The sequence below is a fragment of the Bos indicus genome, chromosome 9 (genome assembly GCF_029378745.1).
Source record: "Bos indicus isolate NIAB-ARS_2022 breed Sahiwal x Tharparkar chromosome 9, NIAB-ARS_B.indTharparkar_mat_pri_1.0, whole genome shotgun sequence".
Lineage (NCBI taxonomy): Eukaryota > Metazoa > Chordata > Mammalia > Artiodactyla > Bovidae > Bos > Bos indicus.
The window spans coordinates 69,510,079-69,525,271 of NC_091768.1; the positions used below are offsets into that span (position 1 = coordinate 69,510,079).

Sequence of the window (15,193 nt, forward strand, 5' to 3'; positions counted from 1 at the left end):
GAAGTTTAAAAGTCTTTGTTGAAAATATGACTAAGTAAGAATAATGGTAAAAAATAATTCTTGGCTTCCAAATTTCAGTTAGATCAAGGTTCTTTTAGCTGGTAATTTAAAAGGACTTCACCAGTGAGATTTACAGATCATCCTTAAGGCTTTTCAGTTATAATTTTTCAGTCTTTTTCCCTTGCAGACAGATACTCATAAGAACAGGTTTCAAGCATCGATATATAATGTTGTAGTTTCAGAACCTTGCCCTTTGGGTACAGAAAGGCTACACAGATGTAGCATGATTGAAAAATGGAAGCTCATCTGTATGATAGATATATGCTTACTGTGGATTGATCGTTGAAAACTGAATTGGGTTTTATGGGAACATAGAGAAACAAAACAGTTTTGAGTAAGTCCATCCAGCTTTTTCAAGCCCAGGTTAGCTGTTTGTTTTGTTGGTACCCTGATGTCAACATGAAAAATTGTGATATATTCCAAAACATCCCAATTTTCGTGAATTGTATTTCCATCAATTGTCAAGCACTTCTTGAACTTACGTACCTTTTCACTGAAACGGTGACATTTCTTGGCATAACAGTTCCCATCAGCGTGCTACCTGTTTTATGAGGAAGTCTGCCTGGAGTGTGTCTTCTGTGCTTAAAGGCACGTCTCCTAAGGCTTGGTTCCAGAATTTGGAGGGATAAAGCATTTTCCCCCCTCTGTTTACACTTCATGATTTTATGTTCTCTTTGTCTCCATTCTTTTGACTAAAGGAACATTTACCTTTTATTTTCTTTCTCATTTGTTTCTGTAAGTTGTTAAACTCAGATTTCCTTTCTTAATGAACTGGAGGTCTCAGAAGAATTGGTCATTTCTACAGTTTTTTAGAGTCAAAATATTACAGTGAGATTTCTTTCTTTATTTTGAGTCAGACTTTTGTAACAAGGTTGCTCAGAAATCCACATATAAATGTTTTCAGTTATAGATAGAACATGAAGCCAAACAATGACACAGAGAATAGAGTCTTTGGTCATAGTTAAGAATTGTGTTTTTCACTGGAGACAGTAATCAGAGCTGATATTTCAAAGAACATGAAGAAGAGACAGCTGCCACCCCCTCATACTTTTAGTTGTATTCCTGCCATTGTCACCATTATAATAAAAATTCAAACAGCTATAGCTGATATGGGCAACTGTCGTCACCATGGTTGGTTTGTAGCCAGGCCTGTGAGAAAAGATAACATGAAAAGGTTATGTTTTAAATTTATGAACATGAAATCATAGCAGATATTTTTTTATCATTGACGTTAAACTTCTTTTTTTAATCTAGTTATGGTAGATCTCTATATATTACCGAAAGGAGTCTGTTTAACCCCTTAATAAAACCCCACTAATATTTTTGGGGATCACTTGTGAATGGTCCGACTTGCCCTTTTTTCCTGGAAGATGAATGCTTCCTGGGGTCATTCTGGTGCCCTGTGTTCTTCATTGAATCATTTCCCCAAGGCATGGCAGGCAGCTCCAACAAGGGATCTGTCTTTAGGTCCTTTGTTTTAAACTAGGATTATATTACTCTTGCACCATTAATAAAAGGATTTGGTGAAAAAACATAAGAAAACAAGGCATTTAAAACATATTGCCATAGAGCTTGGTTAAATAACTATTTTTCTGAACATTATTCTGAAATTGTAAGAGGTTTCATAAAGTGTTTGCATTGGCCAAAAAGTTTTCCGTCAGATGTTAGGTAAAATCCTTAATGAACTTTCGGCCAACCCAATATATACCCGATACTACACACAAATTATATTAAATAACATGGAACTCTGCAATGAGATGCTCAGGGCTTATGCATCCAGACAGATTGAGCCCAGATCCCATTATTGTCACATGCTCTTGGGGAGATTTTGGCCAAGTTACTTTTCTGAACGTTTTTCTGAAGTTTTTTCACCTGTGCAGTGGGGTTAGTATTAATAGTATCTACCTCAGAGCTGTGGTAAAGATGAAATGAATGAGTAAATGTAAAGCACTTAACATGTGCCTGGCAGGTGTCCAGTAAGTGTTAGTGATTATTTTTGTTTTATTTTTTCAAGTTGATTTTTAATTGGAGGATAATTGCTTTACATTGTCGTGTTGGTTTCTGCCATACAACAGTGCAAAGCAGCCATGTGTTAGTTGCTTAGTCATATCTGACTCTTTGCAACGCCATGGACTGTAGCTTGCCAGACTCCACTGTCCATAAGTATACACATATCCCCTCCTTCTTGAACCTCCCCCCCACCCCTCTAGTTCGTCACAGAGCACCAAGCCGAGCTCCCTGTGCTATACAGCAGCTTCCCACTAGCGGTCTCTTTTACAGGCAGTAATGTCTATATATGGACTTTCCTGGTGGCTCAGATGGTAAAGCGTCTGTCTACAGTGCGGGAGACCTGGGTTCAATCCCTGGGTCGGGAAGATCTGCTGGAGAAGGAAATGGCAATCCACTCCAGTACTCTTGCCTGGAAAATCCCATGGACAGAGGAGCCTGGTAGGCTACAGTCCATGGGGTCGCAAAGAGTCAGACACGACTGAGCGACTTCACTTTCCTTTCCTTTCCTAATGTCTATATTTCAGTGCTACTTTCTCAGTTCATCTCACCCTCTCCTTCCCCACTGTGTCCACAAATCTGTCTACATCTGCGTCTCTGTTCCTGCCCTATGTAAATTGATTCATCAGTACCATTTTTCTATATTCAGTATATATGTATTAATATACATACTTGTTTTTCTCTTTCTGACTTACTTTATATGACAAGCTCTAGGTGTGTCCACATCACTAGAACTGACTCAGATTTGTTCCTTTTCATGGCTGAGCAGTATTCCATTGTGTATATGTACCACAACTTCTTTATCCATTCATCTCTCAATGGATGTCTAGGTTGCTTCCATGTTCTGGCTATTGTAAATAGTGCTGCAGTGAACACTGGGGTGCATGTGTCTTTTTTTGTTAATGGTTTTCTCAGGATGTATGCCCCGTAGTTGGATTGCTCGGTCATATGGTAGATTTACTCCTAGCTTTTTAAAGGAATCTCCATACTGTTTTCCGTGGTGCCTGTATCAATTTACATTCCCACCAACAGTGCAAGAGGGTTCCCTTTGCTCCACATCCTATTCAGTGTTTACTGTAGATTTTTTGATAATGGCCATTCTGACAGATATATCAGTTCAGTACAGTTGTGTTCAGTCACTCAGTCGTGTCCGACTCTTTGCGACCCCATGAACTGCAGTACACCAGGCCTCCCCAGCCATCACCACTCCTGGAGTCCACCCAAACCCATGTCCACTGAGTTGGTGATGCCATCCAACCATCTCATCCTCTGTCGTCCCCTTCTCCTCCTGCCCTCAATCTTTCCCAGCATCAGGGTCTTTTCAAATGAGTCAGCTCTCCACATCAGGTGGCCAAAGTATTGGAGTTTCAGCTTCAACATCAGTCCTTCCAATGAACACCCAGGACTGACCTCCTTTAGGATGGACTGGTTGGATCTCCTTGCAGTCCAAGGGACTCTCAAGAGTCTTCTCCAACACCACAGTTCAAAAGCATCAGATATATCATGACACCACATGTAGTTTTTGGAGAAGGAAATGGCAGCCCACTCCAGTGTTCTTGCCTGGAGAATCCCAGGGACGGGGAAGCCTGGTGGGCTGCCGTCTATGGGGTCTCACAGAGTCAGACACGACTGAAGCGACTTAGCAGCAGCAGCAGCATGTAGTTTTGATTTGCATTTCTCGAATAATGAACAGTGTTGAGTATCTTTTCATGTGTTTATTGGCCATCTGTGTGTCTTCTTTGGAGAAATGTCTGTTTAGGTTTTCTGCCTATTTTTTGATTGGGTTGTTTGTTTCTTCTGATATTGAGCTGCATGAGCTGCTTGTATTTTTTGGAGATTGACCCTCTGTCAGTTGCTCTGTTTGCCATTATTTTCTCCCATTTTGAGGGTTGTCTTTTCATCTTGTTTATGGTTTCCTTTGCTATTAGCAATTATTTTAAATTTTAAATTACTACTTGATTGCATTTGTGAGTTAGGGAGACTGAGGTATGGCAGAAAATGAAGAAGAACTAGAGAGCCTCTTGATGAAAGTTAAAGAGGAGAGTGAACAAGTTGGCTTAAAACTCAACATTCAGAAAACTAAGATCATGGCATCTGGTCCCATCCCTTCATGGCAAATAGATGGGGAAACAATGGAAATAGTGACAGACTTTATTTTGGGGGGCTCGGAAATCACTGCAGATGGTGACTGCAGCCATGAAATTAAAAGATGCTTACTCCTTGGAAGAAAAGCTATGACCAACCTAGACAACATATTAAAAAGCAGAGACATTATTTTTCCAACAAAGATCCATCTAGTCAAAGCTATAGTTTTTCCAGTAGTCATGTATGAATTTGAGAGCTGGACTATAAAGAAAGCTGAGTACCAAAGAATTGATGCTTTTGAAATGTGATGTTGGAGAAGACTCTTGAGAGTCCCTCAGACAGCAAGGAGATCCAGTCCATCCTAAAGGAAATCAGTCCTGAATATTCATTGGAAGGACTGATGCTGAAGTTGAAACTCCAATACTTTGGCCACCTGATGCGAAGAACTGACTCATTTGAAAAGACCCTGATGCTGGGAAAGATTGAGGGCAGGAGGAGAAGGGGACCATAGAGGATGAGATGATTAGATGGCATCACTGACTCAATGGACATGAGTTTGAGTAAACTCCAGGAGTTGGTGATGGACAGGGAGGCCTGGTGTGCTGCAGTCCATGGGGTCAGATACTACTGAGTGAGTGAACTGAACTGTGGTGGGGCTTCTACCTTAAACTATTCAACTTAATTATATACTGTTGTATTCTCAAATAATTGGGTAAAATATGACTACTTTCTAGGTCCTTCTGCATGATACTTATTCACATTTGGGAGTGGGGCATGGAATGGCAGGGGGGAAAGTTCTATTTTTTGACCAGAACTTCATATACATATGAAATAGTTTTTTTCCTAAATGAAAAAATCCAGACACATGAGTTTCTTAGTTATTTTGAATTAAAAATTTATGTATATGAAAGCTCTTATGAAATCTATAGGAGTGAAATCACATTTAATTTTATGTTGAAGGAATCATCTTTATTGAAAAAATTCACAACTATGCAGTGTGAAAACCATTCTTAGAAATCCCAAGCTCAGTCAGTTCAGTCACTCAGTCGTGTCCGACTCTTGAGACCCCATGGACTGCAACACGCCAGGTTTCCCTGTCCATCACCAACTCCCGGAGCCTACTCAAACTCATGTCCATCATGTCAGTGATGCCATCCAACCATCTCATCCTCTGTCGTCCCTTTCTCCTTCCACCTTCAGTCTTTCCCAGCATCAGGGTCTTTTCCAGTGTGTCAGTTCTTCGCGTCAGGTGGCCAAAGTTTTGGAGTTTCAGGTTCAGCATCAGTCCTTTCAATGAGTATTCAGGACTGATTCCTTTAGGATTGACTGATTGGAGCTAGAAGTAGTCATAAACCTACAGTGTGAAATTGCAGCCTTTTAGAACTGAGATAAACCTTAGTGACCTTGAGCACAGACTCCATCCCCTCTTTGAGGTTAAACGATATGCTAATTATTTGCACACAGAGTCAGACACGACTGAAGAAACTTAGCAGCAGCAGCAAGCCAGTTTTAAAATTCCTTTCTTGAGTTTTTCAGTAGTTTTCTAGTCTTTTGTTACGCTTAATTCACTTTTAATGCTTATGGGGGAAAAAAGCCTCCAACATTTTATAACTCCATCCTCCCCCCACCTCCGCTTTGGATTTCAGGACATCCTGGGATACACACTGTTACTTAGCTAACAATACATTTTATAGGTTTCATATTTGGAAGTTTTCAGTAGTAGTGCCAACAGGGGACTAATAAATAAACTTGACTTTAATTAATAAAAGTCAAGTTGGTAGAGTTTATCACAGGACATTATCCCCTGGAGGTTGCATTGGAGTGAGGGGGCTATTTGCTTGGACGTGACAGGTGTAAGCAGTAACTCAAGATGGCAGCTAGAGGGCGCCAGAATTGGGAGAGGCGGAGGTGCGATTGCTAGCTGGTGCTGGAAAGACTTGAGATATTCAGTCTATTCTCTTCTCTCCCTCCTCCCAAACACCACCTACTCTGCAATAACAAATTAAAATTTTATAGTGAGTTTGCCAGATTTACAGATGAAGATATCAAAACTCAGAGAGGTCAGCGTTTCAGAACTGTTAATACCGGACGGATCTGAGATTCAGACCTCTGGCTTTTTATTTCTAAAGGTTCTATCCCTACACCAATGCCAGGATTAGGGGATGCCAGGAGTTACTCATGTTCCTCAGTGAAGTGTGTTCACTGCAGATATTTCTTTAACACACAAAGTAATGGTTAGGATTTAAAAAATAAGTTTTTTTTTTTCTTCCAGACTGTATACTTTTTTTCTTCAGATGAGTAGGAAAATAGACACACTGCATTCAAAACCAGGGAAATTTTCATCATCACCCACTGCCTTCTCCTTCCAGCTCCCAGTGAATGGATGTGAGTGCCTAGCTGGAAAGTCGAGGAATAGAGTAAGAATTTGGGTGGTATTCCTGACACCATGAGCAGTCTTTCCTTCACATAGTGTTGCAAGATAAAGCTCTTCCCTATGCAAGATAACAGATTTGGCACAATTACATGAAATCTTTACATGAACGATTACATGAAGTTCAGAATATATCGTGTCTGGAAATCAGCTATTTTGCCATCCCTGAATTTGCTTAACCACCTTGTGTTTTTATTCAGAAAAGATGCTATTATTGCTGATCTTTTTCTCAGTGATTTGGGGCATTTTCTGGGCTACTGACATACTTTGATGCTCTAATTTAAAAATTCATGGTATTGATTTAATGCTTTAGTAGAGAAACACGGCAGTGTTTAAAAAAGCAGATATTTAAATGATAAACTGTAATGTGCAGATGACAATTGATGGTCTCTTTTATATCCCTCCTCCACTTCGCCATTCTACCCTTCTTGCAGCTTGAAGTTCCTGGTACTCCAACTTGTGTTTTCTGTGTTCTGCAAAGTCAGGTTCCCTGTTTCTGAAACAAAGAAATAAAAATTTCCTGGGGATAAAAGAAAGCTCTTCCTCTTTAAGTAGCAGACAGAATATATGGTCCCCCCCTCTCCCCCTTTGAATTTCCCTGTGTAATTACCGTATCTGTCTGCAGGAGAAAGGACTCCTTGTGGTTTGCTCTCCACTACCTTTCTTAGAGACATATCTGCAGAGCCGCGCAGCGCACGTGGCACTCATCTCAGGGCGAGAGCTCCCAGTTTTATGAGAATTAGGCGAACGTAGGGCCGGTTCTTTCCCCGAAAGCCAGTCCCGCTTCCCCGAAAGCCAGCCGCGTATCAGCTGCGTGGGGCTGGGGCCCGGGGAGGTGGAGCCTGCCTGCTCCCAGCGGCTGCGAGAGCCCCCTCGTCGGAGAGCATCCCCGCCGCCGCTCTCCCTGCTCTTGTGCTGCTCCTGGGAGTGGAGGAGGCAGGGTGTGCTCGCGGACCGTGGGGTAAACTGCGGTTGCTCTTTGGGGAGCCCGGGGAGAACACCAGGCGGGAGAGAGAGCGCCAGTGCCATGGGCCAGCTCTGCTGCTTTCCTTTCTCAAGAGACGAGGAAAAAATCAGTAAGTGGGATTTGCACTGTGCTGAATCCTAAGTGCTTGGCTATTTAGAGTGACTGTCTTCTTCTAGGGGTAGTGGTTGTTTTTTTTTTTTTTTTTTTTTCCCCCTTATGGGAAACAGGAGAATAAGGAGCTCTGATATTTCATGTGTATTTCATGTGTATTAACTATAGGTATATAGTTAATAATTAACCGTCAGAGTACAGTCACTCAATGAATAGGGCTGTGTTAAAGATCTAGAATTTCATCTTCCTTCTGTTGGAATTTTACAGCTTATTTTTATCACATTAGAGTCTTAGTTTTGAGTTTCTCTGCATGTCACTGCATGCAATTTGACAAATTATACAGGCCAGACTTCATTTGTGTTCTCTGAAATTGAGAGGTTTTCAGAGTAGTGCTCAATAATAACATATAGAGAAGTAAAGCTGGCTCGGAAATAACATGTATTATACATTTGCAGATATTTTCGTGTGTCCTTTGCTTTGTTCTCCGTGGAGGGAATTTGGGTGTAACTGTAAGATCCCTCCAGACGAGGGATGCCACTTTGACTTCTGCAAAAACCTCACTGAATATTCTTAAACTAATGCCAGTCAGGTTCCACATCTGCTTATGGCCCAGAAAACAGAACTTAAAGTGATGACATTTGCACTGAAATGTTTTCCTCCCTGACTTAAGTGTATTCACTTACATTTCAACTTTGTTAAAACAGTACCCACATTGTAATTAACATCCCAAATAGATTTGCCTTACACTAGTTACCCCCAAGTATTGAATTTTTACTTCTTTTTCAGTAAAAATGTTCACAGACGTGCTTATTAAAATTTGCAGCCACATTTCTTTTACATCAGGGCTTTATTGAAATTTAAGTAGGTCAACAGAATCTCTCAATATCAGATTCAGATACTCAAAGATTCACATCTGGCTTTTATTTTCTGTTCCTCAGGAAACTAGCCAGAGACAGGTTTAAAAGTAATGAATACATATCTTATACCTATGCACTTGGGAAAATAAGCCAGGTTTTACAAGAAATCTTCTGGGAATGCTTTGGAATAAATGTTAGGAGACTTCAGAGTATTTGCTTATTAACAGGAGTCCCCAGCTGTGCTGTAAATTTTACTGGTGAAAATGATACTCTGTAGTATACAGTGGTCCTGAGCTGAACACCTGATATGACTTTGTACAACAGAGCTGTTCATTTTCTAACAGTGAGCACTGATATGCATTCGGCACCGTGAAACTTTTCAGATATTTGTCAGAATGATCCATTTGTATAACTGAGGGCTTTGGTTGGTTGATTGATTCCTTGAGGTAGATCTGCATAGGAAAAACCTTGGTCTGGACAGATGTAGGCAGAGTGAATTCTTCCCTTTCTCCACTTCCTAGTCCACTGCTCCAGGTTTTCCTAGAGTTCCTGCTTTCCTTGTGTTCTCTTTTCTCTTTTCCCGTCTGTGAGCAGCCTTCTCTTCTCTAATCATAGAAGCCAGGCTTTACCTTGATGAGGAATTTGCTCTTTTCTTTCTCACCTATGACCCTGGGAATGCAAAGTCTTTTGTTTTACATACAGCACCTCTCAATATTGATCAACAGGAAGTACTTTGGGGGGCTTCCTTTCTCAACTTACAACATTTTAAAAAGAAAACGAAGACAAGCCACTGTGTCTGAAGTGAAGTTCAAGTCCCAAAGTGCAAATTATGGTTAGAATCGAAGCATTTGTGCCCCCTCTCCTCTCATTCATGCCTACTGGCCCCTGGATCGTCCCCATTCTCTCCCCGTTATTCTTTCATCTGTCTTTGATTTTCTCATTGCTTCACTGTTTTCTTCACGCTGTGTTCATATACCCCATCAGCTGTTGTCTGGTGTTGTGTTTAATTTCTTTGCTACAGGGTGGTCTAAAGAGAAGGTTCTCTGCCAGGCACTGCTATGCTGATGGTCTACCAGTACTTAAAAAGGGGACTTGAAAAAAAAGGCAGAGAAATTCTTAGCCAGCGTGCTTGAAGAAACATGTAAATTAGCACTAACATAAATATTCAGTTCATAAGTTGTGTTGATTGCGTGTAAAAGAACCCATATTAGATGTTTGGGAGGGCCTGATCTTGCTACTGGGTTGTGCAGTAAGCTTCTGGGTCTTTTTCATTTTTGTGAGCCCACCTAGTAGCCTTGTTAGCCTGCTCTGAGCTAAGTGAGGACCTCCCAGGAGCAGAGCACAAGAGAGCTTATGCCCATGCCCTTCTAATTCCACTGTAAAGGGTGATGACCCCAGAATGTACCTTCTGAGAGCAGCTCGAATGAGGAATTAAATGAGTTTTTGGTAAATGTTTACATTTGTGGTTGTCGTTCCCAAAACACAGGCGAGTTGGAAAGCCCATCCTCTGTAGTCCTGCAGAGATACAGAAGGGAGGGACCCAGCTGGCCGAGTGGTAAGAGTCAAATGGTCCCTTTCCCCTCCTGCTGCTGTTATATCCTGCCTTTGCCCTTGGTGGTGGTAGAGAGAAAGTGTTCTCATCTCATTGATTTATTAGTGCTACTATTTTAATCAAGCAAAATGATTAAAAAAAAATCAACTTGTGCAAGGGTGATGTTTGTGTAAAAAGTTAACTGTATGCACAGCCAGAAATCTTGATAATGGGGTGAGTAGTCAAATCTAGTAGAATTCATCATAGTTTATTTTTCAGTAAATGCAGCACAAAGCAGCTAGACCATTTTGTTTAAGGCCCCAGCAGTGGAACATTTTCTCAAACTGTATACTTTTTGGCCACAATAGGTAGAATAGACTGACAATAAATGCGTATTTCTTGGAAGATTAAGCACTTTCCCTTGCTACACAGGACCATACTTACCATGAAATGTTTCTGCAGATGTTGTAGGATTAATCAGTGTTGTAAATAGTCTCTGATGAAGTTTTTGCTGAAGTCTTTTACAGTACTTGTGTTCTTTGAATTTTACCTCATTGTCTCTTAGTGAGCTTCCTGAAGGGATTGTTCTTGAACAGGAATACAAGCTTATTGGCCCCTGCAGTTTGTCAGTCTCACTAAAAGCCTGAAAAGGAAGCTTTAATCACTATAAGAGATACCTCTGTAGCTAATTCAGAAGGCGTTTTATTTGCTCCTTTCCTGTTGCAAATTTTCCCATTTTGAAGTACATTTGCTTTATGTGGAATGAAACAGGTGAATGTCCATCCTGTGGTGATTTGTCAAAGCGACATGTGTTAGCGGAGGATAGAACAGCTAATGGTTGGGTGCGCTGACAGCTCAGTTACTTTCTAGCCCTGGCCTTCTAGGATGCTGAAAATAAGAGCATTAGTATGTATTTTAGGGCTTCCCAGGTGGCTCAGTGGTAAAGAATCTGCTGGAGTAGGAAATGGCAACCCACTCCAATATTCTTGCCTGGCACAAGAGCCTGGCAGGCTACAGGGCATGGGGTTGCTTAGAGTTGGACATGATTGAGCAACTAAGCACACAAATACACACACACACACACACACACACACACACACACAGAATATGTATTTTAACAAGAAACGTCTTAATTTTATAAGTATGTGTTTAAATAATACATAGACCTTTTACTTTTATATATGAAATATGTTTCAATACAGTCATTCTGTGTTCATTTCAGTTCAGTTGCTCAGTCGTGTCTGACTCTTTGCGACCCCATGGACTGCAGCATGCCAGGCTTCCCTGTCCATCACCAACTCCTGGAGCTTGCTGAAACTCATGTTGATTGAGTTAGTGATGCCATCCTTTCATTTCATCCTCTGTTTCCCCCTTCTCCTGCCCTCACTCTTGCTCAGCATCAGGGTCTTTTCCAATGAGTCAGCTGTTCGCAAAAGAGGTGACCAAAATATTGGAGCTTCAGGTCAATATCAGTCCTTCCAGTGAGTATTGAGGGTTGATTTCCTTTAGGATTGACTGGTTTGATCTCCTTGCAGTCAAAAGGACTCTCAAGAGTCTTCTCTAACACCACAGTTCAAAAGCATCAATTATTTGGCGCTCAGCTTTCTTTATGGTCCAACTCTCATATCCATACATGACTACTGGAAAAACCATAGCTTTGACTAGATGGACCTTTATCGGCAAAGTAATGCTGACAAATAGCTGAGTCTTTCTGTGTGGGATGAGTTAAACAGATCATTTGTACTATTTTATAAATATGAGTCTAATCTGAAGATAGTTTGTTTCTGATGATTTGGAATTTGATTATCGGCTCATTATAGACCCAGTAAATACAATTCCTCTGTAATGAATGAGACTGTACTGTACAACTGTAGTCACCTTAGATGTCAGCCTGGAAGACTGTTTTTATTTCCATCATGGCCAGGAAGGGAAGGGACTCGGGATTTTAGGCCTTTAATTGTTGAGCAGCCTTACGGCATTTATCTGTGTAGCTGCCCTTCCTCTGGGGGACTCCCTCCCCTTCTCTGTGGGGTCTGTCCATCATGACATTAGGCTTCCCTGCCCTGGGACATGTGCACATGTTCAAGGGACATGTGGTCCACGTGGAGTTGACCAGAGACTTTCTTAAGAGTTGATCAAGGATCTGTCTTCCTTTTGGGTTGTGAGTGAAAGGGATGTAAGCACAAGATTGCTAGCTGATAGGGAGTTAGGGGGCATCTTCCTGAGGGTGAAGCACAGAAGAAAGAGGCCAGAGAAGGAGAGAGAAAAAGAGACAGTCCTGATGATATTGTTTGAGTCTCTGAGTTCAGCTGTGACTAAGACCTGTATTTTGTGAAGCAATAAATCCTTCCCCTCTTTTTCGGTTTAACTTGCTTGGGCTAAATTGTTATCACCTGCAACCAAAAGGCTTCAGATATATTCTGGAAGATACTCAGTGTATCTAAGAGTACATCCATTCTGGAACAAATATTTCTAAACCTAGTAAAGAAACCAAAAGTCTTTGATTTCTTCTGAACTTTCATGTTCCATTTTAGTGGCAATGAAATTTATGGGAGCTGTTAGGAAGAGTAATTCAGTTCACTTCAACTGATAAATATTGTTGAACACATCACATTTGGAAAGCTTTGAGCCAAGTGTTAGGAAGATACAATGATGATACATGGTCCTTATTGTTGGAGGATTTCTTTTTAAATTCACTTGATTCTTTAAAAAGAGATGTGTTGGTTTCCAGTATTTATCATGCCTTGAAGGGAGAAAGTTGGGGATGAAAGATCATGATGCTCTCAGTCTAACAAGCAAAACCACACCCATTCATTTCAGAGAAGTTACCGGCCAAGTCCATTGAAAGTGAGTTAATTACCACCCAGGGTAGAAGTTACCTCAAGCTCTTATCACAGGCAGTGGTTACAGCTTGACTCAGGCAATCACAGTTTCTACAATAGACATTTTAGCAAATACAGTTTTCCTTAACAAACATTTATAATGTCAAAGGTACAAGTTAGCAGACCTTGGAACTACAAAGCCAACCTTTCTGGCATATAGTAATGTTGTTTGCCCTTAGCAAATAGTCATAGGCAAAAACGGAACTATATGATGAAAATATAAAGAATAAGTATAGTTTTAATTATATGATGAAAACATAAAGAATCAGTATAGTCTATGCCAACTAGGATATAAATAATGTTAATTTTACTAAAGGCTGAGTCAAAGATATTTGAAGCTTACAATTTTCTGTTTCTGCACACTCTCCCTCAAAACTTATGACTTTAGTCAAGGACATTTGTTAACCTCAAACATGTATACATGAAAATTAGAGTGCTGGGAGAAAGTGGTATAACACAGGATGCTTTGAGTACATGGAGGGAGGGTTTCATATTCCCAAGAAAGAACTCACCCAGTTGGTAAGAATCTGATGGAAAAGGGTGATTGACTTTTTTAATGCATCTCAGCAGCCTGTGTCCCCCGACCCCGACTTTGTGGTAAGATAGTTGGTGTTGGCATTTGCCATGTGAATTACACCAAGTTTCAATTTGATATCTTACATCTGACTGTTAGAGCAAAAATAAAATTCACACTTTCTAAGCATTTAAAATATTCAGCTAAATTTAGCTGTGAAGCTTAGCTTTTGAAGAGTTTTGATTGATGTTTATGATAAGTAATAAACTGGCAAGTAGATGATCTGTTAATCTAAAACTTTCTATCTAGATCTGTAGCAGTCAGACCTTATTTAGAATTCTGACAATCAGGATTGTGTCCTGAGGAGGCCAGGGTGGCGAGGAGGCTGGAAACCACATCATAAGAGGAAGGCTTACAGACTCCGGCTGCTTATCTAGGATAGTCAGTTAATTGTCTTATAATATTTGGAGGCTTCTTTAATGTGGAAGGGAAAGAAGATATTCTCTATGGCTCCAGGGTGGTAGAATTAAGACAGTGAGTGTTCATTTTAACTCATTTTCTTTTGGTGATTTTAGGAGCCAAATGGTAAAGCTACATTAAACCCAGTAGTATTCTAATTATATTTGCACAGCTCTTGTTTTAAATAATGAAAATACTGAAGTGAAGCCCTAAAGCAGAAAGAAGTTATAATCAGGTCTTACCTTAATAATTTTTAATATGTTGCCTAAAAGAAGATAATTTAAGGCAGAGTTTTCAGACTATTTTTAGCCATCAAACTTTTTCTTTTAAGTGAAGTGAAGTGAAGTTGCTCAGTCGTGTCTGACTCTTTGCGACCCCACGGACTGTAGCTTACCAGGCTCCTCCGTCCATGGTATTTTCCAGGCAAGAGTACTGGAGTGGGGTGCCATTTGCTTCTCCAGAGGATCTTCCCGACCCAGGGATCGAAACCAGGTCTCCCACATTGTAGGCAGATGCTTTACCATCTGAGCCACCAGGGAAGTCTTTTTAAATGGAAGACCAAAATTTTTATGGGAAAAAAAAAATTGCCTCTTTATTAATTCATATTTTATAATTACTATTAATGCCTATTTTAAATTAGTGCCTTTAGGATCAACAAACTTGCTTTAAAATAGAAATAGACAACTTTGGGTTCTTGTCTAGGTACATTGTCATCTTACCTAAGCACCACATAAAATATTGAATATTGAACTCCATAGTAATAGTGAGTGAAGAAGTGAAGTCAAGTGAAAGTCACTCAGTCACGTCAGACTCTTTGCGACCCCATGGACTATACAGTCCGTGGAATTCTCTAGGCTGGAATGCTGGAGTGGGTAGCTGTTCCCTTCACTAGGGAATGTTCCCAACCCAGGGATCGAACCTAGGTCTCCCGCATTGCAGCCAGATTCTTTACCAGCTGAGGTACAAGGGAAGCCCAGTAATAGCGAGTATTTGGTATCCATAAGTCCTAGAGATAACAAGCCAAGGCATACTGTGTGTTGTATGATTGTCTTTATGAATGAAATTTTTATTAAAGCATTTTGTCCAGATTTACATCAATTTTAAAATTAATTTTCTATAATATGGGTTTAGTGAATTTAAGATAAAAATTCATTGTGGTGCTGTTGTATACCCACTACTGTATACCACACTGTACTTCAATATAAAATTAGATACACAGATCTTTAGGTTTTATAAACAAAACCTAAAAAGATATGTAAAACTATATGAAATTTGAATATTAAATTAAA

The 15,193-nt window shown here is 40.3% G+C and overlaps 1 protein-coding gene across 8 annotated transcripts in view; it reads left to right on the plus strand.

Annotated features, from left to right (window-relative positions):
* The window catches only part of AKAP7 (A-kinase anchoring protein 7), a 124,138-nt gene that overhangs the window by 82,874 nt on the left and 26,071 nt on the right, over nucleotides 1-15,193 (plus strand). For 2 of the 8 annotated variants that reach the window (XR_011568474.1, XM_070796164.1), the window contains exon 8: nucleotides 10,005-10,073. The exons of 3 other annotated variants lie outside the window; for them this stretch is intronic. Coding sequence is in view for 4 of the 5 variants with exons in the window: in XM_070796164.1 (XP_070652265.1) it covers nucleotides 10,005-10,073 (69 nt within the window). In the remaining variant the exon portion in view is untranslated. Of the gene's footprint in view, nucleotides 1-7,528; nucleotides 7,660-10,004; nucleotides 10,074-15,193 lie in introns of those variants that run through there. 3 more of the 8 variants (XM_019967437.2, XM_019967438.2, XM_070796165.1) reach the window with 3 other exon arrangements.